Source organism: Macaca thibetana, chromosome 12 (assembly GCF_024542745.1).
Source record: "Macaca thibetana thibetana isolate TM-01 chromosome 12, ASM2454274v1, whole genome shotgun sequence".
Taxonomy (NCBI): Eukaryota; Metazoa; Chordata; class Mammalia; order Primates; family Cercopithecidae; genus Macaca; species Macaca thibetana.
The window spans coordinates 127,969,764-127,996,212 of NC_065589.1; the positions used below are offsets into that span (position 1 = coordinate 127,969,764).

At 44.7% G+C, this 26,449-nt stretch overlaps 1 protein-coding gene and 1 non-coding gene across 2 annotated transcripts in view; one reads left to right on the forward strand and one right to left on the reverse strand.

The window, feature by feature from the left end:
* The window catches only part of ARHGEF4 (Rho guanine nucleotide exchange factor 4), a 208,447-nt gene that overhangs the window by 73,558 nt on the left and 108,440 nt on the right, over positions 1-26,449 (forward strand). Inside the window, exons 2-3 of the mRNA XM_050751819.1 lie at positions 328-3,804; positions 16,803-17,108. Of these exons, the coding sequence (XP_050607776.1) occupies positions 328-3,804; positions 16,803-17,108 (3,783 nt within the window). The remainder of the gene's footprint in view (positions 1-327; positions 3,805-16,802; positions 17,109-26,449) is intronic.
* On the reverse strand, positions 15,948-16,076 carry LOC126933276 (small Cajal body-specific RNA 4). The gene has a single exon (XR_007718515.1). It is a non-coding gene; the product is annotated as a small Cajal body-specific RNA 4 (non-coding RNA).

Consider the following 26,449-nt stretch of genomic DNA (forward strand, 5'->3'; position numbering starts at 1 on the left):
AGGCAGAGGTATGCTTTTCGCCATGACTTATGCAACGTATTTATACCTACATAAACGCACATGCGCGTTGGTCCTGTTCTGATTTTTAATGGGGTTGTTTTAAGAATGTGCTGCCTTTTCTCCCTGCTGATTGGGTTTGGCCTCATCACTTGTTTTCCGTGTTGATAAAAGGCAACCCTTCATACTTACCTCCTTTCCTAGGGGCACCTGGGGAACTGATGAGCCGTTTCTGAGCCTTCCTCCTTCTGGCCAAGGCAGGCACGGTGTAAACATGTGCACAGATGTCCTCAGGCCTTGTCTCTGACTCCTCTCTTCTTGCCCTCCCAGACTCCAGAGCCAGATGCACACCTGCCAGGTGAAGGTGAGATTGAAGATAACCAGCTCCCCACATCCCCTGTGGAACAAGTGGAGCAGGGATGGAGCCGGCAGACAGACCGCGATGATTCTGAAACACTGTCCCAGCAGAGTGAAACTGGATCAGACACAAAAACTGACCCCTTTGAAAGTGCCTCCGACACAGAGTCCTTGTCTGGGGACCTCCCGAGGGGAGTCTTCCACCCTCTGAGAGGTACCCCTGTAGACACAGAAGTGCCTTGGGAATACCCTGATGTCTCAGCAACTGGACCCCCTCAAGAGCAGCATTTGACCAGTGTTCCTGGGCTTCATGCAAAGGAAGAACTCAGTTTGTCCCCTGGCTTAAAGGACGACTCTTGCAAAAATGGGTGGCGAGCCTTTGCCACCGTTGCTGGAGAACAGGAGGCAGGACACCTCTGGGACTGCGCGACGAGCCTGGAGCAAGAGGCTTTGCTGGCAGGGGCTCCCCGACACACAGGGTGCTGCTTACAGAGGGCCACAGACAGCAGCGGTCCGGAGCCAGAACGGGGGGTGGCTATTCAAGACCTCAGAGGGCTCTCCGCTGTCTCTCTTCAGAAATCCAGGTCTGAGGGCTATCTGGGCATCCCAGTGGTCTGGCCCTTCCTTCTCTGGTGCTGTGAACTGGGTCGGAGTTGGCCACATATCCACAACAGGGCCAGGGCACTTGTGCCACTTAGCAGAGACCCAGTGGACAGCACAGCCCCTCTGGGGACCAGGACAAAAAGGGAAAGTACTCTAAGCCTTGCAGGGGACACAGAACTGCTCTGGTCCCAGCCCCACTTGGATGTTCCCTGCCAGCCTCCTTTGAGAACATCTTGCCTTCTACACACCAAGCGTCATCATAGTGCCCCAGAAACTATTGGTGACAAGAATAGGGCATCCCCCATACACGACTGTGGGCACATGAGGGCACCGGTCAGGGCCCATTCCATAGCAGGGTTTTCCTCAGAGTGCCCCGAGGATCCCATGGGACCGAATGTTGTGAAGTCTGGCGCCCCTGTGAAGGAAGGGGAAGAAAATGAACCAGATCCAAGAACACAAAACGCCCTTTCCCCTACACCCACCCCGCTGGCTGGCCCGCTTCCTGCTTTTCAAAGTGGGGCTCCGCATCTGCAGGGTCCCTGCAAGCCCGATGGGTTTCGCTTGCAAAGGGCCTTTCAGGACACTCCTTCTGCAGATCTCCTGGGGGAAAACCAGTTAAGACAGGAATCCAGGTCATGTCTGGTGGCTTCATGCCTCACGTCAGAGTTAGTGAAGCTCAGTGCGGAGGAAGTGCCTGAGCCTGCTGAGTACAAGTCGGAGCAAAGCCCAGAAAGCAGAACCCAGGAACCCCAAGGCACCCAACTCGCACCAAGAGCTGCTGCTGAGAGACAGACACAGAAGCACCTCTGGGGCATTTCTGTCGAGGCAGGAAACCAAACCAGTAATTTCACATCAAAGTATGTGCTCGGCGTGGAAAGCAAGCCACCTACCAGGGCCAAGTTCCCACGGCAGCCTAGCAGTCAGGGGACCCAGGTGTGGAGTGGAGACTCAATGGGCTGCTTGGAAGTGAGTGACAGTTCAGATGCCCCTGAGACCACCCAGAAGTCAAGCGCAATAGACACTTCAAAGGCAGCCGAAGAGGCCATGTTTCTAGACCCCAATTTCAGGGAACAGGCTTTGCAAGGTCTTTCAGAATTCAAGGCAGCCACGGTGTCTCACTGCGGCCCTGGGGCTGAGGAGGGTGAACAGGGGCCTGGGGGTGCCGTGGGCCGGCAGCTGGAGCCCAAAGCAGGCGGTGAGGCCTCCAGGGGCAGGGGCGCCCTCATCATTGTGGCTGTGGAGCAGAAAGGTCTTCAGGCCGCCAGGAGCAATGCGAGGCCTGTTCCAGAAGCACTGCCCCCTCGCTTTCCTGAGGAAAGACCGGAATCTCCCCGGAGCACTGGCGAGACAGCCTGTGAGTCTCCCGCTACGGGGAAAACACCAGCCGGTAAAGAGTGTGAGCTGCTTCAGCCCGTGGCCCAGGCCGCAGAGCTCGGGAGCGTGCTGGTTCCCCGAGCTGCTTTGGTGGAGAAGCCGAGCACAGCGGCGCCCCCGGGAGAGACACTGCGTGGGGAGAGCCAGAGCCCCGGGCCCGGGGAGCGTGGCGCCGGGGAGGCCCCGGAGGGCGGCGCTGCAGCAGCCCTGGGCCAGCGCCCGCATATCCCTGCCTTGGAGCCGCCCCAGCCGCCACGCGGGCTTCGCAAGGCCGTGCAGGAACCTGGGAAGCGCCCCACGTTTTCCAAGGTGACCTCCTTCAGGAAGGGCAGGCCCTTGGCCGCTGAGAGCCCAGGAGGGGACCCGGCCCCGACCACCGAGGGCCACGGCGGGGGTCTTTCAGGCCCCGAGGGGCTCCCCCCGGAGAATCCGCCCCGGGCGGTGCGCTGGGACCCGCCGCCTCTGCACCACGGGGACGCCAGCGCCTGGCCCGAGTTTGCCCCGCAGGCTGCAGGCGACGGGACCGCAGGGCCGGCAGGGACTGGGCACATGGGGACCGCAGGGGACCTTGGTAGGCGAGGGCCTTCCTCTGAGAGCTGCAACGCAAAGAGACTCAAAACAACGGAGAAAAAGCTCAGGGCAAGGTTAGCCTTGGCTCATAAGACCTTTTCAAGCTTTTTTGAGTCAATCGTTGTAGAGAAAGAGAACACCCAGGAACGTTCCCCAGGTTCTCCCAAGGGCGAGAAGGAGAAGAGCAGGCTGCGCCAGGGTTCCTGGCGGGCCTTTCTGAAAAGCAAAGACACCGAAAGCCCCAAAAAGCCCGCCCTAGTGAGACCGCTGCTAGGACCCGGAATTCTTTCCCCGGCAGAGACCGACAGCCACTGTGAGGAACGGGCGGGGGACAAAGAGGGCTATGTTTTTAGCGATCACTGGGCACCCCCACTTGCCCCCACACCTTTGCCCCCCAGTTTAGTTTCTCCAGAACGCAGGAGGAAAAGTGAACCGACCATCAAGTGCACAGCCGCCCGGGAAGGCGGTAGGTACCTACCTTCAGGTATCTTTCCTGAAAAGTCCTGGCTGGTGTCCCCCGGCAGCCCTCGGGCCCAGCAGGCTGGCATCGCGCACACCCTGCCTTCCAGCTCTGCCAGCTACCTGGCATATGAAAACCCCGGGACGCCCTGCAGACCCACGAGCCCCAAACCCCTGAGTCCCAGGCCTAATGCTCAGCGGACGGGTCCCCACTACCCCGGGAGGGGTAGCGCCGTCTCCATGGTTTCTCTTGGAAGCTACAGCTACGTGGACAGCAGTTCAGGGGACCCTGAAAGACCCAAGATTCCCAAGGGCCGGACCAGTCTCCTGCTTTCTCTGCAGACGCTAAACCAGGATGAGCAGAAGGAAGAGGGCAGGGAAGGAGGCCGGGGTCCACGCGGCTTGGGCACAGCGCCCTGGCTCAGGGACCTTCCTGGGAATGAGGTGAGTATCTGAATCGCACCAAGCCTTTCCTGAGCTCCTCAGGCAAGAGGAGGAGGGGAGCAGGCGGGAATCGTCCTAAGTGAGGGGAGATTCAAGTAGGAAGGCCAGGCCAAAATTGCCCCCATTACACTCCCAGTCCCCCCAACAGCCCCCTCTCCTAGTGAACACAGCGTGTGACCAGCTTCTTGAACGTTACCAAGCTAACAAGCCGGAATTGGCATTTCATCATTTCATTTTGTGTTTTTCTTTAATTTCAAGCCATTTGAATTTTCTTTTGTATGAACTGCCGGCTCCCTAGGCACTGCCCATTTTCTTTTCTTTCTTTCTTTTCTTTCTGAGACAGAGTCCCGCCCTGTCGCCAAGGCTGGAGTGCAGTCGCTCCATCTCGGCTCACTGTAACCTCTGCCTCCCGGGTTCAAGCAATTCTCTGCCTCAGCCTCAGGAGTAGCTTGGACTACAGGCGCCCGCCACGACGCCCGGCTAATTTTTGTATTTTTAGTAGAGAGGGGGTTTCACCATCTTGGCCAGGCTGGTTTTGATCTCCTGACCTCGTGATCCACCCGCCTCATCCGGCACTGACCATTTTCTACTGAATGGTCTGTGTAGGCTTTTGTGTTAAACCTAGTCCTTCTCCACTGTGGCATTTAAAAAAAATTCCCCATGTTGTCTTCTAGTACTTTAGTGGCTTGTATTTTATCGTATTTAGAATTTGATCCAGCTGAACTTATTTCGTATAAAGAGACAGGAATTGTTGGTGCTTCTGAAATGTTTAGTGCAGTAAGATGGTCTCTTCCCCAAAGTGACCCCTTCTGTCCGGGATAGGTTAGCAGGGTCAGGCAGAGGAAGGAGCAGACAAGGGTGGGATTTCTCATCCCAGCTGCCCTTGGAATGAGGGAGCTTTTCTGGAAATTCCAGAAAGACAGTGCCCTGGAGACTGCGAAAAGTAAAAAGTAAGGCTCCCTTCGCTTCTTTAGACCAAGAGATGTCACGTCTCCTGCACGGCCAGAGCCGGGGAGCACAAGCGACAGCCGCCCCACGCGGTGGCACGGTGGCCTCTGGGGCGCTCCCCTCTGCCTGCAGGCAGATGTCAGCCACTCATGGGCTGCACGGATGGGAAGCTGACATATGAGGTGCTGGTGGAGCGCCTCCAGGCCAGGCTAAGAGGGGCGGAGCTGGGCGAGAAGGGGTTTCCCAGCAGAGCATCCGACAAAGCTGAGTGGACAGCATACATTCAAATAGGATCACTACCAGCAGGAAACGGCTTCACCTCCTCAGCCTGTTTCTGCATCTGTAGGCTGTTAAACATGAAAGGACTTTTTTGTTTTGTTTTGTTTTGTTTTTTGGGGGGTCCTTTTTTCGTTACTGTTACTACTAAAGTTTAAAAACAACGCCAAACAATACAGATGTAGAAAGGAAAAGGCCTCTCCCCAAAACCCGCTAATCCCACTCCATGCAAGGAAACACTGCTGTATACTAAGGTGTCTCATCTTTCATCGTGTTCTCACACAGGGTTTATGGGGCAGTTTGGGGAGGGGGAGTTACACCGCGTGGTCACACATACACATTGCTCTGCGCCTTGCTTGCTTGCTTAATACGGCAGGTACAGCCCTCCGGCGCCTCATATTCGTGGCTGTGTTTGGAAGTTGCATAATAGTTCAGGGTAGCACCATGCTGTATTTCCTTTAACGGTTCTTCTACTGATTGGCGCTGAGGTAATCTGTAGTTTGGGATCTTTATAAATAATGCTGCGGCAGCACCCTTGAGCACGTGTCCTTAGATATGGATGCTTTTATTTCTGTCGGATATAAAAGTGGGATTGCACAAAGGGTAGGGGTATTTTAATAGCTTCCAGATTACTTCTGAAATGACTGGCGATCGACGCTCAACAGCAGTATCTGAGTGCCCATTTTCTCACACCCCTGCAACTTCGTTGCTTATTGCCCTTTTATATTTTCTATCACCTGAAAATACATAGAGAACTTGATTTAAAAGTAAAAAGACATTTTAGTGTTAGGCAACTCAGAGTTAAATCAAGTAGTCAAAAGAAGATTTTACAGTATTTGAATTAACAAGCCTGATTTAATGGTGATATAAGCCAGGCGCGGTGGCTCACGCCTGTAATCTCAGCACTTTGGGAGGCCGAAGTAAGCAGATCACCTGAGGTCAGGAGTTCGAGACCAGCCTGGCCAACATGGTGAAACCCCGTCTCTACTAAAAATACAAAAATTAGCTGTGCCTGGTGGTGGGTGCCTGTAATCCCAGCTACTTGGGAGGCTAAGGCAGGAGAATCACTTGAATCCGGGAGGCAAAGGTTGCAGTGAGCCATGCCACTGCACTCCAGCCTGGGCAACAAAGCAAGACTCCGTCTCAAAAAAAAAAAAAAAAAAAGGTGATATATATATATATATATATATATATATATATATATATATGTCCGTGTGTGTCTATGTATACACACTGTATACACACACATGCACACACATACATGGTGCAGAAGCACATACTGGAAGGCAGATATTCCTGGAAGTGGTCCCTGTGCTCACTTGACATTGTGCATAGGATGGAGCAGGTGCATTGGGCCTCAGGCACACACCTGGACAGCCTGCTTGGTTTGTTGGGGTTTTTTTGTGTGTGTGTGCCTTTCTGTTTGTTTTTTGTTTATTTGGTTTGATTCAGGGTCTTGCTGTGTCTCCCAGGCTGGAATGTGGTGACAAGATCACAGCTCGCTCAGTCTGGATCTCCCAGGCTCAAGCAATCTTCCTGCCTCAGCCTCCCAAGTTGCTGAGCCCCCAGACATGCGCCACCACACCCAGATAATTTTTTAATTTTTTGTAGTGATGGAGTCTCACCTTGTTGCCCTGGTTGCGTTTTAACAAACAGTGATTGAGATGATAAGTAGAAAGTATCCAGCAAAGGGCCAGGCGTGAAGCGGGTGTCCGATAAATTGAGCTCCTATTCCTCTTTCCGTTTCACTCCTTACTGGAGAAGAGGAAGGCCTAGTACACTGCGCATCAGACCACAGACAGAACAGCAGGTACATAGGGAACGAGAAGGCAAGCAAAGCTGGGAAAGGCTCCCTCTGTCTGGTAGAACCCTGGATGGTGGTAGAATATGAAACTCCCTGTGTAGAAATGACTGCGCCATCTTGTGGGCATTCCTGGGAGAGCAGGATCTGATGATCAGAGTAATTTGCAAGAAATTCAGTCAGTTATTCCCACTTCTTCCCTGCACAACGGTATTAAGGAGCAGCAGGTCTCTTATCCCAATCTTTTAAAACAACCATTCTTAATATTTTGTTGTTTACTTCTAGATTTCTTCCACAAACAAGTTTTATATATTTAACATGGCTGTGATATTATCGTGTATAGAGATCTTAATTTTCTGTGATTTTACATCTTGCAGTTTCTTTAAAGCTTTTCAAGGTCGAGAAATAGAGACGTCTTACAGAACAGCATAATGCATAAACGTGTAGATATATATTGTCAACACACACCGGATGACCTCCACCAGGTCATGAAACACCACATCCCCGCCCCCCGGCCCGCTTCCTGCCACCTCCCTTCGCTACCCACTGTGCCCCATCTCAGGGTGTTCACTTGCATTTCATTATCGTGTTACTACTTTATTACCATGGGTGTGGGGGCTTGCCCGTTTCGAGGTTTATAATCAAAACCTTACACATTCCTTTAAACCTTACTCAGTCTATTTGGTGTCTGCCTTCCCCTGCTCTAATTAAGAATCATCCTGTGGACTGGGTGCGGTGGCTCACGCCTGTCATCCCAGCACTTTGGGAGGCCAAGGCCAGTGGATCACGAGGTCAGGAGATCGAGACCATCCTGGCTAACACGGTGAAATCCCATCTCTACTGAAAATACAAAAAATTAGCCGGGCATGGTGGCAGGCGCCTGTAGTCCCAGCTGAGGCAGGAGAATGGCGTGAACCCAGGAGGCGGAGCTTGCAGTGAGCCGAGATTGCGCCGCTGTACTCCAGCTTAGGCAACAGAGCCAGACTCCATCTCAAAAAACAAAAAACAGGAAAAAATCCTCCTGTGCTACGAACCTACAGCTCTCTCATCATGATGCTGAGTTGCTCTGAATCATTGGAACACAGTCTTTCTCAGTCAGCTGCTGATGGACTTGGGGGTTGTGCCCAGTTTCGGGCTGCTGTGAAGATTTGGGTCGGGGGCCTGCTGCACGTGCCTGTGTATTTCTGTGGGGTGCATTTTAGGGGTGTCCTTGGGGGAGGCATATCTTTAGTCTTACTAAATACTCAAATTATTTTTCCAAAGTGATTGCATCAGATTACACTCTCTCATTAGGAGTGTCCTTTGCTCTGTTTTCATTCACATTTGGTTGATACTGTCAGCCTTTTTAATTGCAGCCATTCTGCTAGGTGTGTAGCAGAATCTCACTGTGATTTTTAGTTTTCATTTTCCTGATGTCTGAAGAGGCTAGGGAACTTTAGTTTTTGTTTTTGTTTTTGGAGACCGAGTCCCCCTCTGTCACCCAGGCTGGAGTGCAGTGCTGTGATCTCAGCTCACTGTAACCTCTGCCTCCCGGGTTCAAGCGATTCTCCTGCCTCAGCCTCCCGAGTAGCTGGGACTATAGGCACCCGCCACCATGCTCAGCTAATTTTTGTATTTTTAGTAGAGATGGGGTTTCATCATGTTGGGTAGGCTGGCCTCGAACTCCTGAGGTCGAGTGATCCACCCGCCTCGGCCTCCTTAGGCCACTGCACCTGGCCTAAGGAACTTTTTATGTGCTCTTTGACACTCTGGATACCCTTGTCAAACTAAAATAATCAAAAAGGTTGGAATCTAGTTTAAAAAGAGTTTATTCAGGCCAGGCACAGTGGCTCAAGCCTGTAATCCCAGCATTTTGGGAGGCCGAGGCAGGGGGATCACCTGAGGTCAGGAGTTTGAGACCAGGCTGACCAACATGGAGAAACCCTGTCTCTACTAAAAATACAAAAGTCAGCCGGGCATGGCCTGTAATCCCAGCTACTTGGGAGGCTGAGGCAGGAGAATCGCTTGGACCAGGGAAGTGGAGGTTGTGGGGGAGCTGAGATTGTGCCATTGCACTCCAGCCTGGGCAACAAGAGTGAAACTCTGTCTCAAAAAAAAAAAAAGAGTTTATTCAGCACAGAAGTTGAGGACTGCAGCCCGGGACACACTTCCAAGTTGCCTTGGAGAGTGCTCCAGAGCACAAAAGAGAAGCTCAAATTTTTTAAAGAAAAGAAGGAGGAATCAGGAGAGGAAGTAAGTACAAAGGTTGTTTATTAGGAATTCTCACTGGTTTATGGAAGTAACCCTGGTTGGTGACTGGCTATACCTTGTTGAACTATAAGGTATGTGGCATTTTATGGCTACTTGGAGTGAGTTAGTCTAGAGTCCACATAGCAAGTGGCCCTAAGAGGTAGCTATTTAGCTGAAGGGGGAGTGAGATATTACGTCTTAAATGCCTTTTGGGTTTGGGCCTGATAATTTAAAGGGCTCACATTCCTCAGATAATTTTTTTTCTTACTCTCTTGTGGGACATGTCTCTCCTAGTCTGTCGTCCATTTGTTTTGGGGTTGTCTTTCTCTTACTGATTCTGGATAGAATTGGATTGTTGATTAATATGCCACAAATATTTCCCATTTCATGTGGCTTGTCTTTTCTCTCTTTAATGGTATCTTTATTTATTTATTTATTTATTTTGAGATGGAGTCTTGCCCTGTTGCCCAGGCTGGAGTGCAGTGGCGCGATCTTGGCTCACTGCAACTTCCACTTCCCGGGTTCAAGCAATTCTCCCACCTCAGCCTCCCAAGTAGCTGGGACTACAGGCACAAGCCACCACGCCCAGCTAATTTTTGTATTTTTAGTAGAGACGGGTTTTGCCATATTGGCCAGGGTGGTCTCAAACTTGTGAGCTCAAGTGATCCACCTACCTCAGCCTCCCAAAATGTTGGGATTACAGGTGTGAGCCATCGCGCCTGGCCATAATGATATCTTTTGATGAACAGAAATTCTCAATTTTAATGTTGTCAAGTGTATCCATCTTTTCTCTACCCCAAGGTCATGAAGAGCATCCTTTAAATTACCTTCTTAAAAACTTTCATGGTCTTGCTTATGACATGTAGGTCTCTGAGATGCCTATAACTGGCATTTGGGTTCCATTCGTCTGTTTGTCCATCCTTCTACTGACGCAGTATTCTAATCACTGTAGCTGTACAGTAAGCATTGCTGACCAGTCTACCAGTTCCTCTCACGTGGTCATCAAGTCGATAAACTGAGCTCACTGAGTGCCACTTGTGGACAGGCAATGCTCTGGATGCAGCAGACACTGTACTGAATAATACAGCAGGATGTCCGTCCTCACAAGAGGACAGCATGCGGCAGTCAATAAATTAGTGAGCAAGTAAGATCATTTCAGATAAAAGGAAATGGGAAAGAGAGTTGAGAGGTTTGATGGAGGGGTACCCTTGGCTTGGAGATTTTGGGTCTGACATTTGAACCAAGTCTCAAGTGATGAGGAAGCCGTAGAGCCCTGTAAGGTCCAGCCTCATATGTTAGTAACATGGAGGAATCCCCTCGGTGTTGCCATCCCCATTGGTGCCTGACGCTTTAGCTGCAGTCTTGATAGGATTGTTTTCCTCATCTGTAGATGCTGTAGAATTTAACCCTCCACAGTGTCACCTCCCACCTGTGAGACCATGGCATATTTCTTTTTTTTTTTTTTTTTTTTTTTTTTTTGAGACCGAGTCTCACACTGTCGTGGGCAGTGGTGTGATCTTGGCTCACTGCAACTCCTGCCTCCCGGTTTCAAGTGATTCTCCTGCCTCAGCCTCCCAAGTAGCTGAGATTACAGGCACCCGCCACCACACCCAGCTAATTTTTTGTAATTTTAGTAGAGATGAGGTTTCACTATGTTGGCCAGGCTGGTCTCGAACTCCTGACCTTGTGATCCGCTCCGACCGTGGGGTATTTCTGCGTGTGTGTGTGATGCAGACCAGCATGAGGCAGTCCTCTGGAGCTGTTTGCATTTAGAGATTTCTTTCCTCTGGGATTTCAGGTTTGGGGGCAGAGAACCTTTGATTCCAGAGGAAGCAGGCTCCAGCATCTGCTGAAGGCATGCATACAGGATCATGCCCCTGGCTGAAGGGGCTTAGGAAGGACACCAAGACTAAGAGAGAGCAGGACAGAAATAGTTGTGGCTGGGCAAGAGGAATGAGAGGAGACTGGAAATTCAGAACTCCTGTGGGTGTCTTAATACCCACTCTGACCTGACTGTGAGCCTTGGAGTAAGACCATACTGGGACCCAGTTTCCTTGTCTGTCAAGGATTGGACCAGGTGATTTCCTAGGTCTCTGCTGGGTGTAATATCCTCTTTATGGAATGAATGCTGGATAGCTTTCCTGTCCACCAGCCACAGCCTTTCTAACTTTGGTGGCAAGATTCCAACATACTGTTTCTGCTTAGGAGTTCTAAGTGTGTGTGTGTGTGTGTGTGTGTGTGTGTGTGTGTGAGAGAGAGAGAGACAGAGAGACAGAGAGAGAGAGTGAATATTTTCTAGCCTTTAAAATCTGTTTATAATCTGAAATTTATATGGAGAGATACATGCCCTAAAATAGTTAAAACAACTTTGAGAAAGATAAATCAAGTGAGGGGAATCAATATTTGATATTAATTCATACTTATTACCTGAAGTAATCAAGACTATGTAGTATTGGGGGAGGGAAAATTACATAGAGTAATGGAAAAGAATAGAGAACACAGAAATAGACCCACACAAATATACCCGCCAATTTTAAGGTGCAAAAGCAATTCAATGGATAGTCTTTTCGACAAACAATGCTGGAGCATTTGGACATCCAAAGCAAAAAAAAAAGGAAAATTTTAACCTAAATCTCACAGTTTATTTAAAAATTAATGCAAGAACTTCCTTTAGCCATTCTTTAAGGGTAGCTCTGTAGGCAATAAATTCTCTCATTCTTCCTTTCTTTGAGAAGGTCTCAATTTTCTCTTCATTACTGAAGAATATGTTCACTGGATAAAAGATTCTAAGTTAATAGTTATTTTCTTGAAAAGTGACACTTGAAAAGTTTTATGTCACTTCTTTCTGGCCTTCAGGTGTCTGATGCCTTTTAAAGTGTTTTTCTCTTATAAGGAAGGTGTTTTTTTCCCTCTCACTGCTCTCAATAATTTTTATTTGTCCTTAGATTTCAGAAGTTTGCTTATGCTTCTTCTCCATGTGGATTTCTTTGGATTTATATTATGTGGACTTTGCACAGCTTCTTAAATCTATGGGTTTATATCTTTGACCAAATTTAGGAAATTCTGAGCATCATTTCTTTAAATACTTTTTTACCCCAACCCACTTTCTCCTCTCTCTTTTGGACTCCAATTATCTAGTGTTTGATCTTTCTTTGCAGTCTCACAGGTCTATGATGCTATGTTTGGTTTTCTTTCTTTCTTCAGTCTGTTTTCTCTCTGTTGTTCAGATTGTATAATTCTGTTTCTTCCATCTACTGGTTTTCACTGATCCTCTTATCCTCTCCATTCTCCTGTAAGCCCATCCACTGAACTTTTTATTTCAGTTATATTTTTCAATTCTGTAATTTCCACTTAGATATTCTTTATATATTATATTTCTTTGCTAAGATTTCCCATTTTCTGAGCTGTTCTATTTTTCATTTGTTTCAAGAGTGTTTGTATTGCTTGTTGAAGCATTTTTATGATACCTGCTTTAAAATCTTTGTTTGATAATTCCTGCACCTTGTGTCTTCTCAGTGCTGGTGTCTGTTGACTCTCTTTTTTATTCAAGTTGAGATTTTCCCTGTTCTTGTTATGATTAATGAGTTTCTATTTTATTCTGGGTATTTTGGGGAGTGCATTTTGACTCTTTGTATCTTATTTAAATCTTGTTTTGGAAAACCACCTCTGACTCCACTCTGATGTGGTAAGGTGGGCACTACCTCATTACGGCCAGGTTTGGGTGAAACGCTACATTCCTTTATTGGCCTCTATTGACACTTTATGCAAGGGTGGGTGTTTCATTTACTAATGGGCGGGGATGAGAGTTAAGATTTTACACCAAGCTTGCACCAATAGCATGGTGTAAGAGTTAAAGAAAGAGGAAAGAAACACAACACAAAAAGTGGCTCAACAGTCAAAGACAGATTTATTTTGGCAAATAAATCTGAGAGGGGCTTCTGGCTGATTTTTGGTCAGGAGCACTCTCTTACAGATTAAGAGTATGTATTGGTGAGAGAGCTTATTACAGGCTTGGAATATTTCTGTTGCGGGGAGAAGTTTATGGTGGGGTTGGAATGTCTCTGGTTGGAGGGGAGGTTATCTTGGGGCTGACATCTCTCTGGCTGGAGGAGAGGGTATCTTGGGGTTGGCATGTCTCTGGTTGGGCAGGGATTTGGAATGTTTCTGGTCAGAGACGTTATTTGTAGTTTATGGTCATGCTGATCTTAGCCATTAGGCTGATGCCCTTTAGATTTTAGGCAGTTTTTGATCAAGGTGGACTTTAGAATGGCGATGCTTGTCCAAGATGATGATATTCCTGCTCTGTCAGTGGGATCAGGAGCCCTTGCGAATGCTAGCTGGTGGTGAAGGTGCTGGTTCTTTAACTGGCCTTCTCCTACATTACTCCAACAGGGCAGGGGAGGAATGCCTCACTGACACCAGGTAGAGGATGGAAGACTGGCTTCACACATTGTCTTCACAGACACCATGGCGGAGGGCCTCACTGACACTGGCAGGGGAAGAAAGTTCAGGCTTTCCCATCAGCCTTCTGTCACACCACTTGGCTCGGGGACATATGTGACCCACGACAGGTGAGGTTGGGAGTTCTTCACTCAGGCTTTGCTGGGGTGTGAGGGAGACAGGGGTATGTTGCATGGTTTTTACCTAATGTTTGGCTTGAGTAGAGCATTTGTCTAAAAGTTTTCTGTCTTGCTAGGCTGGTCCTTTAGCTAGAGAATGCAGGCTTCTGTTGGAACTTTTCTGTCTGGACCTAGTGACAGCTCCAGCAAGATTGTTCAGCATCCATATAGGAAGCATGTATGAGTGGTATATATGCGGCAAAAGAAAACCTAGGGAACTCCCTGGTGTGTCATTCCTTGTTGTATTTTATGATCCCTAGCTGGTCTACTTTCTTCTCTCCACCATTCAGATGTCTTTGTTTTCATATCTTTGTTTTATATATAATGTCTTAGGTTTTTAGCTGTGCTTAATGAAACAAACAGGGAGAAGTGTGTCTATGCCATCTTGTCCAGAATTGGAAGTTTCCTGTTTTGTTTTCTTTAATAGCATACTGTTCTTATTTGATGATTTCAGTGTCTTCCTTTTTCTTCTTCAGGTTATTAATTTTAGTTATTTTGAAGTTTTCTTCTTTACATTTTCTCTTTCTTAGTTTTTTTCCCTATTTGTTTATTTTGGTCATTTTAGTGTGTTGAAGGTTTTTCCTAAATGCCTAGCAATCTTTGGGTGAATTTCATATTTATTTCAGAGTAAGAGACCAAATATCTGTTTAGATATTATATGGGCACGTGTGGAGCTAATCAGCTGGTGTGCTTTCCTGTCAAGTGATTTTAAAAGAGAAATTGCTTATTTTATAAGTCAACGTTTAGAGGTCTCTTCTCTGAGGTGGGTCAGTTTCTCCAGAGCGGTATCCTCCAGTCACTTATTGAGGAGATACAGGATTATACCGGGAAAGAATGAAGCAGGGTGCTGAGTCACTCCCTGCTCACCACACAGGTTTTTTTGTTATCCTGTTTTCATCCCAAACCTCTCCACTGCTTTCACCAGTCAGTCTGTGGTCCCCACAAGCTGGAGATTCTTGTTCAGTTATTCAGGACCGTAAGTCTCTCGAGTTTGATCTTGGCTGGAAGTTTGAGAGTAGGAGAAATGAAAAGGGGAGTATACACAGTCATGTGGCTGACTGCAATGGGACCCTAACTGAGGGTCACACTTATAAACTTTAAACCAGAACCTCTGCCTGCTTCCTTCCATGTGAACTCCAAGTCATCTGCATTTCTTTAGATAGCTTCCTGTGCTCTACAGCACCATCTACCCCTTCTACATCTACTTTACCCTTTCCAGATTTTCTTGAACTTTCTCATCTACCATTGTCTCATCATTTCTTAATGCTGCTCTTTTGGGAATACAACCAAGGACAAAAGTTCCTTTAGTCAAACTCAGATTATCCCACCCCAAAGTCTGCTTTCTGGCCCTCTCCCCTAGGACACATGAGGACCACCAGGACAGCCTGAGCTCCTTGCCTCCCTCTAATCTATCTGTCTCTCTAGTACAGTAAGTCCCAGACTACCCTTGCCTCAGAATTCCCTGGAGGGCATTTTAGACACAAATTGCCAACCATTCCCTCTGGGCTCGGAAATCCATTTCTCACCCATTCCCAGGAGTATGGTCTATCTGTTGCTGCATAGCCTGGAGGATCCAGCTGGGTGCCTCTGGGCAAGGACTTGCTCTGAGGCAAGTCGCTTAAGTTCTCTGAGTTTCTGAGGGAGGAGATACCAGCTGTTTCTGATCCACAAGGTACCTGGGGAGAAAGAACTAGCTGAAAATAGTTTTCAAATGTAGAGCAATATTTTGGAGCTCAAATAAACACATTAGATCGGTGGTTTGCAACCTTGGCCGCACATGAGAATTACCTGGAGAGCTAGAAAAAGTCTTCATTCCTAGGCTGTACCCCAAAACCATTATATAATAATTATCCAGCCATCCAATTTCTCTTCCTCCATCTCTCTCTCTTTCATTGTATACATATGCATATGTATACGTTTTAAATTTTAGAATACCTCAGATTAAGCAGAGAATCTATAATTAAATCCTAATCTTGTAGAAAATTCTTATGCAAAATACTCTCATCTCTCAAGTGCATCTAATCACTTCCAGAATAAGGACCCCCTACAATTTCTACCATAAAAATAAACTCTATCCAGGAGCTTAATTTAAAATAAGAACTTCATTTTCTACGTACTTACCTACAAAATAAACACCATATTCTGTTCAGCAAGAGATACTTAAGAAGCAAAAACCCGAGATCCAATATTAAGTAAGCATACCCACTTTTCTCCAACTGATATGTCAGTAATAAATTATAGCAGAAACAGTCTCCCGTACAACTGGAGTGGAGTGTCGGGTTGAACAGTCAGTCACTGTGATAGTCTCCAGTGAGGGCTGCTCTTGCCAACCCTTTTTTCTAGGAGCAACGTATTACAAAATCTTGCCTTATCAGATCTGGCCTCCTTAGTCCTCCAGTATAGATACGTTTTTAAGGCAGACTCTTGAAATATTTAAAAGAAATTTCACCTTAGTTTTTAGCACACAGTACACACAGTATTTGGGAATGCCATTCCGCAGACGTTGCTGCTATGAAGTAGATGTTCATGGGGTGGGCATAGGGGGTCGTTAGACTTGGACAACATGTGGGAAGAAAAGGGTTTCTTCTCCCAGTGGCAAATTCCAAACAACAGAGATGCTGGTGATGCCAACATAGGCCTAACTCTTCTGCTAGTGGAGACATATTTTATTTTGAAATCCTTACGGTGCCTGGTGCGTAACGGCAACCAGTGATGGTGGTGGCAACATGGGTGAAGTGGAGCCTTGCCTACATTTCAGTGAGCATCAGAGTCAAGCTAGAAGGGGTACTGGGCTCTGGAAGTGTGCTGCTGCTGCAGTTCTGTTCGTAAGGGATGTTGTTTAAGCAGGAGCTTTTACCCCAGTTGCTGGCCTTTAAAAAGTATTTCTACCCGGGCGCGGTGGCTCAAGCCTGTAATATCAGCACTTTGGGAGGCCGAGACGGGCGGATCACGAGGTCAGGAGATTGAGACCATCCTGGCTAACACGGTGAAACCCCGTCTCTACTAAAAAATACAAAAAAAAAAATTAGCCGGGCGTGGTGGCGGGCGCCTGCAGTCGGACAGCATGCTCCCAGTTGATATGTCCTTTGAACTCTGACCCCCGACCTGTTCTCTCTGCTCTCCAGAACCACATGCCCTGGGAAGAACCAGCAAGTGAGAAGCCCAGTTGCTCTCACATTCGGAAGGCTTTCCACATGGAGCCTGCCCGGAAGCCCTGCTTCACCACTGAGATGGTGACATGGGCCCTCCTCTGCATCTCTGCAGAGGCTGTGCACGGGGAGGCTCATTCACAGCCTAGGGGCATCCCTCACCGCTCACCCATCAGTGTGGATGACCTGTGGCTGGAGAAGACACAGAGAAAGAAGTTGCAGAAGCAGGCCCACGTCGAAAGGAGTCTGCATGTAGGGGCAGTGCACAAAGATGGAGTCAAGGTAAGCCGTTCCCGGCCAGGAGTCCTCAGACTCGGTCTGGTATCCTCTTCTCTCTGCAGCTGCCTGTCACTTCCTGAGTTTTTGCCTGACTCTCCTGTGATGTAACTTGTCACCCTGGGCCCCCTTGGATTACAGCATGCTGCCTGGGCCACCCCAGTACTGCAGTCTAGAGCCTGCAAGAGAGACACTGAGCAGCGCGTTCCCCAGAGCCACAGAAGCCAGGGCCCCCTCTTCCTTCTCTGTAGTATGTCTCTGCCTGTGGCCGGCTCCATGCAAGGTAGTAGTGCAGAGAAGACTGCCATTTAATGAGTGCCTACTGTGCGCCTAACACGATTAGACACTGCCCTAGCATTGGCTCTGCCACTCACAGAGGCACAGAACATTTCAATATTACAATCTTAACCAAATTAACTAAAGTCGTTATATTGTCCATTCAATTTTATCTCCAGGACACTCTGACAACATGATTTTTTGCATGAAACCGACAGCCTACTAAAAAGTGAATTAATGGTGTAGACATCATACACTTTACCCAATCTTTGACAAGAGTTTGTTTTTTTCCCTTTATAAATAGCAATATTATCAGGTGTTTGTGAAGTTCATATCTCTGAGTCTCACCTCATCCTTGAAGACCCACTTTTTAAAACAGGTGAAATTCACATCATGTAGAATTAACCATGTTAAAGTGAAGAATTCATTGGCATTTAGAATATTCATTCGCTATATGTTGCGAGCACCACCTCTGTCCAGCTCCAAGGCATTTTCATCACCCCTAAAGGAAACCCTGTTCACATTAAGTAGTCACTCCCCATTTCCCATCCCCAGACCCTGGAAATACTCATCTGCTTCCTGTCTCTATGGGTCTTCCTTTTCTTGATTTTTCATATAAATGGAATTAAATAATATGTGACCTTTTGTGACTGGCGTTTTTCACTTAGCGTCGTGTTTCATCCATGTCATAGCACGTATAAGGCACTTGGGTGCTGGGGTTACAGGCATGAGCCACTGCGGACCCGTAAGTACTTAATTTTGATGAAATCTACTTAAGGTCATACCTAAGGCTATTGCCAAATCGACACCTTTTGCTTTTACATTTAGGTCTTTGATCCATTTTGATTCAATTTTTGGTGAAAATTTTATATTTCCCATGTGTCTCATAAGAGATAAAAATGGTCTTGGCAAAAATTCAACTTACCCGCCAGGCATGATGGCTCACATCTGTAATCCCAGCACTTGGGGAAGCCGAGGCGTGGATCACTTAAGGCCAGGAGTTCGACACCAGCCTGGCCAACATGGTGAAACCTTGTCTCTACTAAAAATACAAAAATTAGCCAGGTGTGGTGGCACGTGCCTGTACTCACAGCTACTCAGGAGGTTAAGGCAGGAGAATTGCTTGAACCTGGAAGGCAGAGGTTGCAGTGAGCCAAGATTGCACCACTGCACTCCAGCCTGGGCGACAGAGTGAGACCCTGTCTCAAAAAAAAAAAAAAAAAAAAAAAAAAAGTCAAATTACCTTAGATGTGTGGGTGTATTTTTGACTCTCAATTCTATCCTATTAGCTTATATGTCTGTCTTTATGTCAGTACCACATTGTTTTGATTATCATAGTTTTATAGTAAGTTTTGAAATTGGAATGTGAGAGTCTTCTTTGTTCTTTTTCAAAATTGTTTTGGCTATTTGCTGGACCTTGCAATTTCATATGAATCTTATAATTAATTTTCCATTTCTGCAAAAATAAAAATAAAAATAAAAATAAAGGCCCTTGGGATTTCCATAGGATTGCATTCAATCTGTAGATCACTTGGGAGAGTAGTGCCATATTAATAATATTAAGTCTTCAAATCCATGAACATTGGGTGTCTTTCCATTTTTGGGGGGTGTTCTTGAATTGCTTTCAGCAGAGTTTTGTGGTTTTCACTGTAAAAAGTCTTGCACATCCTTAGTTAAAATTTTTCCTAAGTATTTTATTCTTTTTGATGACATCATAAATGGAAATTTTTTTAAGCTTCATTTTGGGATTATCCATTGCTAGAGCATAAAAATACAATTGATTTTTGTTTATTGATCCTGTATCCTGAAAAAAAAGAATATTTTTGTGTATTCTTTAGAAATTTCTATGTATAAGATTACATCATTTGTAAAAAACATTATTTTACTTCCTTTCCAGTTTAGATGCCTTTGATTTCTCTTTTTTGCCCTACTTGCTCTGGGTAGAACTTGCATAACAATGTTGAGCCGAAGTGGTGAACTGGGGCATCCTTGTCTTTTTGGTTTTAGGATTAAAGCTTTCAGTCTTTCACTATCGAGTATGATGTTAGCTGTGTGTTTTTCACAAATGCTGTTTTATCATGTTAAAAAAGTTCCTTTCTATTTCTAGTGTTTTTATCATGAAAGGGTGCTAGATTTTTTACGAGCGTGATCAATTTTGATGACGGTTTTTCTGCATCGACTTGAGATAATCATGCATGTTTTCTTTGCTCTATTAATGTGGCATATTACATTGAATATGTATTGATCTGCAGTTTTCTTTTCTTGTGATGTTTTTGTCTGGCTTTGGTATCAGAGTGATTCCGTTCTTATAGAATGAGTTAGGAAGTGCTCTCTCCTCTTCTATTTTTTGGAAGCATTTGAGAAAGATTCTTCTTTAAATGTCTTGTAGAGTTCAGCAGTGAAGCTTTCTGGTCCTGGACTTTTCTTTGTTGCGGGGTTTCTAATTATTGATTCAATTCTTCTTTCTTTTCTTTTAGCATCAGGTTGGTGAAAAAACAATTCTTTACTTGTCATAGATCTGTTCAGAATTTATATTTCTTTTTGTTTTGTTTTGTTTTGAGACAGAGTCTTGCTCTGTCACCCAGGCTAGAGTGCACCTGCGTGATCTTGACTCACTGCAACCTCCACCTCTTGGGTTCAAGCGATTCTACTGCTTCAGCCTCCTGAGTACCTGGGACTACAGGCATGCACCGCCATGCATGGCTAATTTTTATATTTTGTGGTAGAGACAGGGTTTCACCATGTTGGCCAGGCTGGTCTCGAACTCTGTACTTCAAGTGATCCACCCACCTCTGCCTCCCAAAGTGCTGGGATAACAGGCATGAGCCACTGCACCCGGCCAAAGTTTATATTTCTTCTTGAGTCATTTTGGTGTTAATAGCTTGTGTTTTTCTTAAGAATGTCTCCATTTTATCTACATATCTAACCTGTTGATATACAATAATTGTCCACAGTGTTTTCTTATAATCCTTTTACATTTCTGTAACATCAGTAGTAATGCCTCCACTCTCATTTCTAATTTTAGTAATTTCTATTTTCTCCTTTTTTCTCAGTATAGCTAAATGTTTCTCAATTTTATTAGTCTTTTCATAGAATCTGTTTTTGATTGTCTTGATTTTCTCTATTATTTTTCTTATTTTTATTCCATTTTAAATTTTTTATCTATTCGTTTATTTATTTATTTAGAGACTGAGTTATGAGACTGGTATTTGGTATTTTTGGTAGAGACAGAGTTTCACCAAGTTGCCCAAGCTGGTCTCCAACTCCTGGGCTCAAGCAATCCACCCACTTCAGCTTCCGTAAGTGCTGGGATTACAGGTCTGAGCCACTGCACCTGGCCTCTATTGTTTTTCTATTACTATATTTAATCTGTCTCTAATTTCATATTTTTTTTTTTTTTTTTTTTTTTTTGAGACGGAGTCTCGCTCTGTCACCCCGACTGGAGCGCAGTGGCGCGATCTCTGCTCACTGCAAGCTCCGCCTCCAGGGTTCACGCCATTCTCCTGCCTCAGCCTCCTGAGTAGCTGGGACTACAGGCGCCCGCCACCTTGCCCGGCTAGTTTTTCGTACTTTTTTAGTAGAGACAGGGTTTCACCGTGTTAGCCAGGATGGTCTCGATCTCCTGACCTCGTGATCCACCCGTCTCGGCCTCCCAAAGTGCTGGGATTACAGGCTTGAGCCACCGCGCCTGGCCTAATTTCATCTTTATTATTTTCTTCCATGTGTTAGCTTTGGGGTTAGTTTGTGCTGCTTTTTCTCGTTATTTAAGGTGTAAAATTAGGCTATTGATTTGAGAAATTCTTTTTTTTTTGTCCTTTTAAATTTTAATAAAATAGATTAATTTCATATTACATAGAGAGCAAGTCCATCCACTCATCTGTGATAAAATTTTAGAAATATTTTCTTTTTTTTTAATTATTATACTTTAAGTTCTAGGGTACATGTGCATAATGTGCAGGTTTGTTACATATGTATACTTGTGCCATGCTGGTGTGCTGCACCCATCAACTCGTCAGCACCCATCAACTCGTCATTTACATCAGGTATAACTCCCAATGCAATCCCTCCCCCCTCCCTCCTCCTCATAATAGGCCCTGGTGTGTGATGTTCCCCTTCCCGAGTCCAGGTGATCTCATTGTTCAGTTCCCACCTATGAGTGAGAACATGCGGTATTTGGTTTTCTGTTCTTGCGATGGTTTGCTGAGAATGATGGTTTCCAGCTGCATCCATGTCTCTACAAACTCATCCTTTTTTATGGCTGCATAGTATTCCATGGTGTATATGTGCCACATTTTCTTAATCCAGTCTGTCACTGATGGACATTTGGGTTGATACCAAGTCTTTGCTATTGTGAATAGTGCCACAATGAACATACGTGTACATGTGGCTTTATAGCAGCATGATTTATAATCCTTTGGGTATATACCCAGTAATGGGATGGCTGGGTCATATGGTACTTCTAGTTCTAGATCTTTGAGGAATCGCCGTACTGTTTTCCATAATGGTTGAACTAGTTTACAATCCCACTAACAGTGTAAAAGTGTTCCTATTTCTCCACATCCTCTCCAGCACCTGTTGTTTCCTGACTTTTTAATGATCGCCATTCGAACTGGTGTGAGATGGTATCTCATTGTGGTTTTGATTTGCATTTCTCTGATGGCCAGTGATGATGAGCATTTTTTCATGTGTCTGTTGGCTGTATGCATGTCTTCTTTTGAGAAATGTCTGTTCATATCCTTTGCCCACTTTTTGATGGGATTGTTTTTTTCTTGTAAATTTGTTTGAGTTCTTTGTAGGTTCTGGATATTAGCCCTTTGTCTGATGAGTAGATTGCAAAAATTTTCTCCCATTCTGTAGGTTGCCTGTTCACTCTGATGGTAGTTTCTTTTGCTGTGCAGAAGCTCTTGAGTTTAATTAGATCCCATTTGTCATTTTTGGCTTTTGTTGCCATTGCTTTTGGTGTTTGAGACATGAAGTCCTTGCCCATGCCTATGTCCTGAATGGTATTACCTAGGTTTTCTTCTAGGGTTTTTATGGTATTAGGTCTAACATTTAAGTCTCTAATCCATCTTGAATTAATTTTCGTATAAGGAGTAAGGAAAGGATCCAGTTTCAGCTTTCTACTTATGGCTAGCCAATTTTCCCAGCACCATTTATTAAATAGGGAATCCTTTCCCCATTTCTTGTTTTTGTCAGGTTTATCAAAGATCAGATGGCTGTAGATGTGTAGTATTATTTCTGAGGACTCTGTTCTGTTCCATTGGTCTATATCTCTGTTTTGGTACTAGTACCATGCTGTTTTGGTTACTGTAGCCTTGTAGTATAGTTTGAAGTCAGGTAGCATGATGCCTCCAGTTTTGTTCTTTTGACTTAGGATTGTCTTGGCAATGCAGGCTCTTTTTTGGTTCCATATGAACTTTAAAGCAGTTTTTTCCAATTCTGTGAAGAAACTCATTGGTAGCTTGATGGGGATGGCATTGAATCTATAAATTACCTTGGGCAGTATGACCATTTTCATGATATTGATTCTTCCTATCCACGAGCATGGTATGTTCTTCCATTTGTTTGTGTCCTCTTTTATTTCACTGAGCAGTGGTTTGTAGTTCTCCTTGAAGAGGTCCTTTACATCCCTTGGAAGTTGGATTCCTAGGTATTTTATTCTCTTTGAAGCAATTGTGAATGGAAGTTCATTCATGATTTGGCTCTCTGTTTGTCTGTTACTGGTGTATAAGAATGCTTGTGATTTTTGCACATTAATTTTGTATCCTGAGACTTTGCTGAAGTTGCTTATTGGCTTAAGGAGATTTTGGGCTGAGATGATGGGGTTTTCTAAATATACAATCATGTCATCTGCAAACAGGGACAATTTGACTTCTTCTTTTCCTAACTGAATACCCTTGATTTCTTTCTCTTGCCTGATTGCCCTAGCCAGAACTTCCAACACACTGTTGAATAGGAGTGGTGAGAGAAGGCATCCCTGTCTTGTGCCAGTTTTCAAAGGGAATGCTTCCAGTTTTTGCCCATTCAGTATGATATTGGCTGTGGGTTTATCATAAATAGCTCTTATTATTTTGAGATATGTTCCATCAATACTGAATTTATTGAGAGTTTTTAGCATGAAGGGCTGTTGAATTTTGTCAAAGGCCTTTTCTGCATCTATTGAGATAATCATGTGGTTTTTGTCTTTGATTCTGTTTATATGCTGGATTACGTTTATTGATTTGCATATGTTGAACCAGCCTTGCATCCCAGGGATGAAGCCCACTTGATCATGGTGGATAAGCTTTTTGATGTGCTGCTGGATTCGGCTTGCCAGTATTTTATTGAGGATTTTTGCATCGATGTTCATCAGGGATATTGGTCTAAAATTCTCTTTTTTTGTTGTGTCTCTGCCAGGCTTTGGTATCAGGATGATGTTGGCCTCATAAAATGAGTTAGGGAGGATTCCCTCTTTTTCTATTGATTGGAATAGTTTCAGAAGGAATGGTACCAGCTCCTCCTTGTACCTCTGGTAGAATTCAGCTGTGAATCCTTCTAGTCCTGGACTTTTTTTGGTTGGTAGGCTATTAATTATTGCTTCAATTTCAGAGCCTGCTATTGGTCTATTCAGGGATTCAACTTCTTCCTGGTTTAGTCTTGGGAGAGTGTAAGTGTCCAGGAAATTATCCATTTCTTCTAGATTTTCTAGTTTATTTGCGTGGAGGTGTTTATAGTATTCTGTGATGGTAGTTTGTATTTCTGTGGGGTTGGTGGTGATATCCCCTTTATCATTTTTTATTGCATCTATTTGATTCTTCTCTCTTTTCTTTATTAGTCTTGCTAGCGGTCTATCAATTTTGTTGATCTTTTCAAAAAACCAACTCCTGGATTCATTGATTTTTTGGAGGGTTTTTTGTGTCTCTATCTCCTTCAGTTCTGCTCTGATCTTAGTTATTTCTTGCCTTCTGCTAGCTTTTGAATGTATTTGCTCTTGCTTCTCTAGTTCTTTTAATTGTGATGTTAGAGTGTCAATTTTAGATCTTTCCAGCTTTCTCTTGTGGGCATTTAGTGCTATAAATTTCCCTCTACACACTGCTTTAAATGTGTCCCAGAGATTCTGGTATGTTGTGTCTTTATTCTCATTGGTTTCAAAGAACATCTTTATTTCTGCCTTTGTTTCGTTATGTACCCAGTAGTCATTCAGGAGCAGGTTGTTCGGTTTCCATGTAGTTGAGTGGTTTTGATTGAGTTTCTTAGTCCTGAGTTCTAGTTTGATTGCACTGTGGTCTGAGAGACAGTTTGTTATAATTTCTGTTCTTTTACATTTGCTGAGGAGTGCTTTATTTCCAAGTATGTGGTCAATTTTGGAATAAGTGTGATGTGGTGCTGAGAAGAATGTATATTCTGTTGATTTGGGGTGGAGACTTCTGTAGATGTCTATTAGGTCCGCTTGGTGCAGAGATGAGTTCAACTCCTGGATATCCTTGTTAACTTTCTGTCTCGTTGATCTGTCTAATGTTGACAGTGGGGTGTTGAAGTCTCCCATTATTATTGTATGGGAGTCTAAGTCTCTTTGTAAGAGAAATTCTTTTTTAATGTAGGCTTTTACAACTAGAAAGTTCCCTCTCAGCATAGCCTTCACTGCATCCATAAGTTTTGATAGGTTGTGTTTTTGTTTTCATTCATCTCACAGTATTTTCTAATTTTGTGATTTCTTCTTTTCTTTTCTGTGAAATCTTATGATTTCTTCTTTGACTCACTGGCTGTTTAATATTATATTAATTTCCACATATTTGTGAATTTTCCAGTGTTGCTATTGATGTCTAGTCTCATTACATTGCAGTCAGAAAAGATACTTTGTATGAATTCAGTCTTTTAAAATTTACTGGCCAGGCACGGTGGCTCATGCTCGTAATTCCAGCACTTCGGGAGGCTGAGGCAGGCGGATCACTTGAGGTCAGGAGTTTGAGACCAGCCTGACCAACCTGGTGAAACCCCGTCTCTACTAAAAACACAAAATTAGCTGGGTGTGGTGGTGCGTGCCTATAATCCCAGCTACTCAGGAGGCTAAGGCAGGAGAATTGCTTGAGCCTGAGAGGCAGAAGTTGCAGTGAGCCAAGATCATGCCATTGCACTCCAGCCTGGGCAACAAGAGTGAAACTCCATCTCAAAAAAAAAAAAAAAAATATTTACTGAAATTTGTTTTCTGGTCTCACTTATGGTCTCTTCTGGAGAATGTTCCATATGTACTTGAGAAGCATGTGTATTCTGTTGTGGTTTGGTTTAGTGTCCTGTATGTGTCTGTTAGTTTTAATTGGTTTATAGTATTGTTCAAGACCTCTATTTCCTCATTGGCCTTATGTCCATTTATTATTGAAAGGGTGTTGAAGTCTCCAACTATTATTGCAGAACTGTCTCTTTCTCACATGATTTCTGTCAATTTTTGTTGCTCAGTTGGTAGGTACCTATGTTTGTACTTGTTATATCTTCTTGATGAACTGACTTTTTAATCAATCTATAATGTATTTCTTTGTTTTTACAGCAGTTTGCAACGTAAAATCTATTTTCTCTGGTGCTGGTATAGATACTCCAGCTCTCTTTTGGTTATTATTTGCATGGGATAATTTTTCCATTCAGTTTTGAAGTACGGTTTTCGCAGATACAGAATTCTTGCTGAACATTTTTTTTCTTTCCCTTTTATATGTGTCATCTCACTGCCTCTGGCCTTCTTGGTTTCTGAGGAGAAATCAGCTGTTAATCTTATTCAGAATCCCTGGTACATGGATAATTACTTCTCTGTTGTTGATTTCAAGATTCACTTTTTGTCTTTGGTTTCAGCTATTTTATTCCAATGTGTGTCAGTGTGAGTCTTTATGTTTATCCACCATTGAGTTCACTGAGCTTCTTGGATGTGTAGATTCATGTACTTTATCAAATTTAGGAATTGTCAGCAATTATTTCTTCAAAAAGTCTTTCTAATTTTTTTCTTTCTTTCTTTCTTTTTTTTTTTTTTTTTTTTTTTGAGATGGAGTTTCGCTCTTGTTGCCCAGGCTGGAGTGCAGTGGTGCCATCTTGGCTCACCACAACCTCCA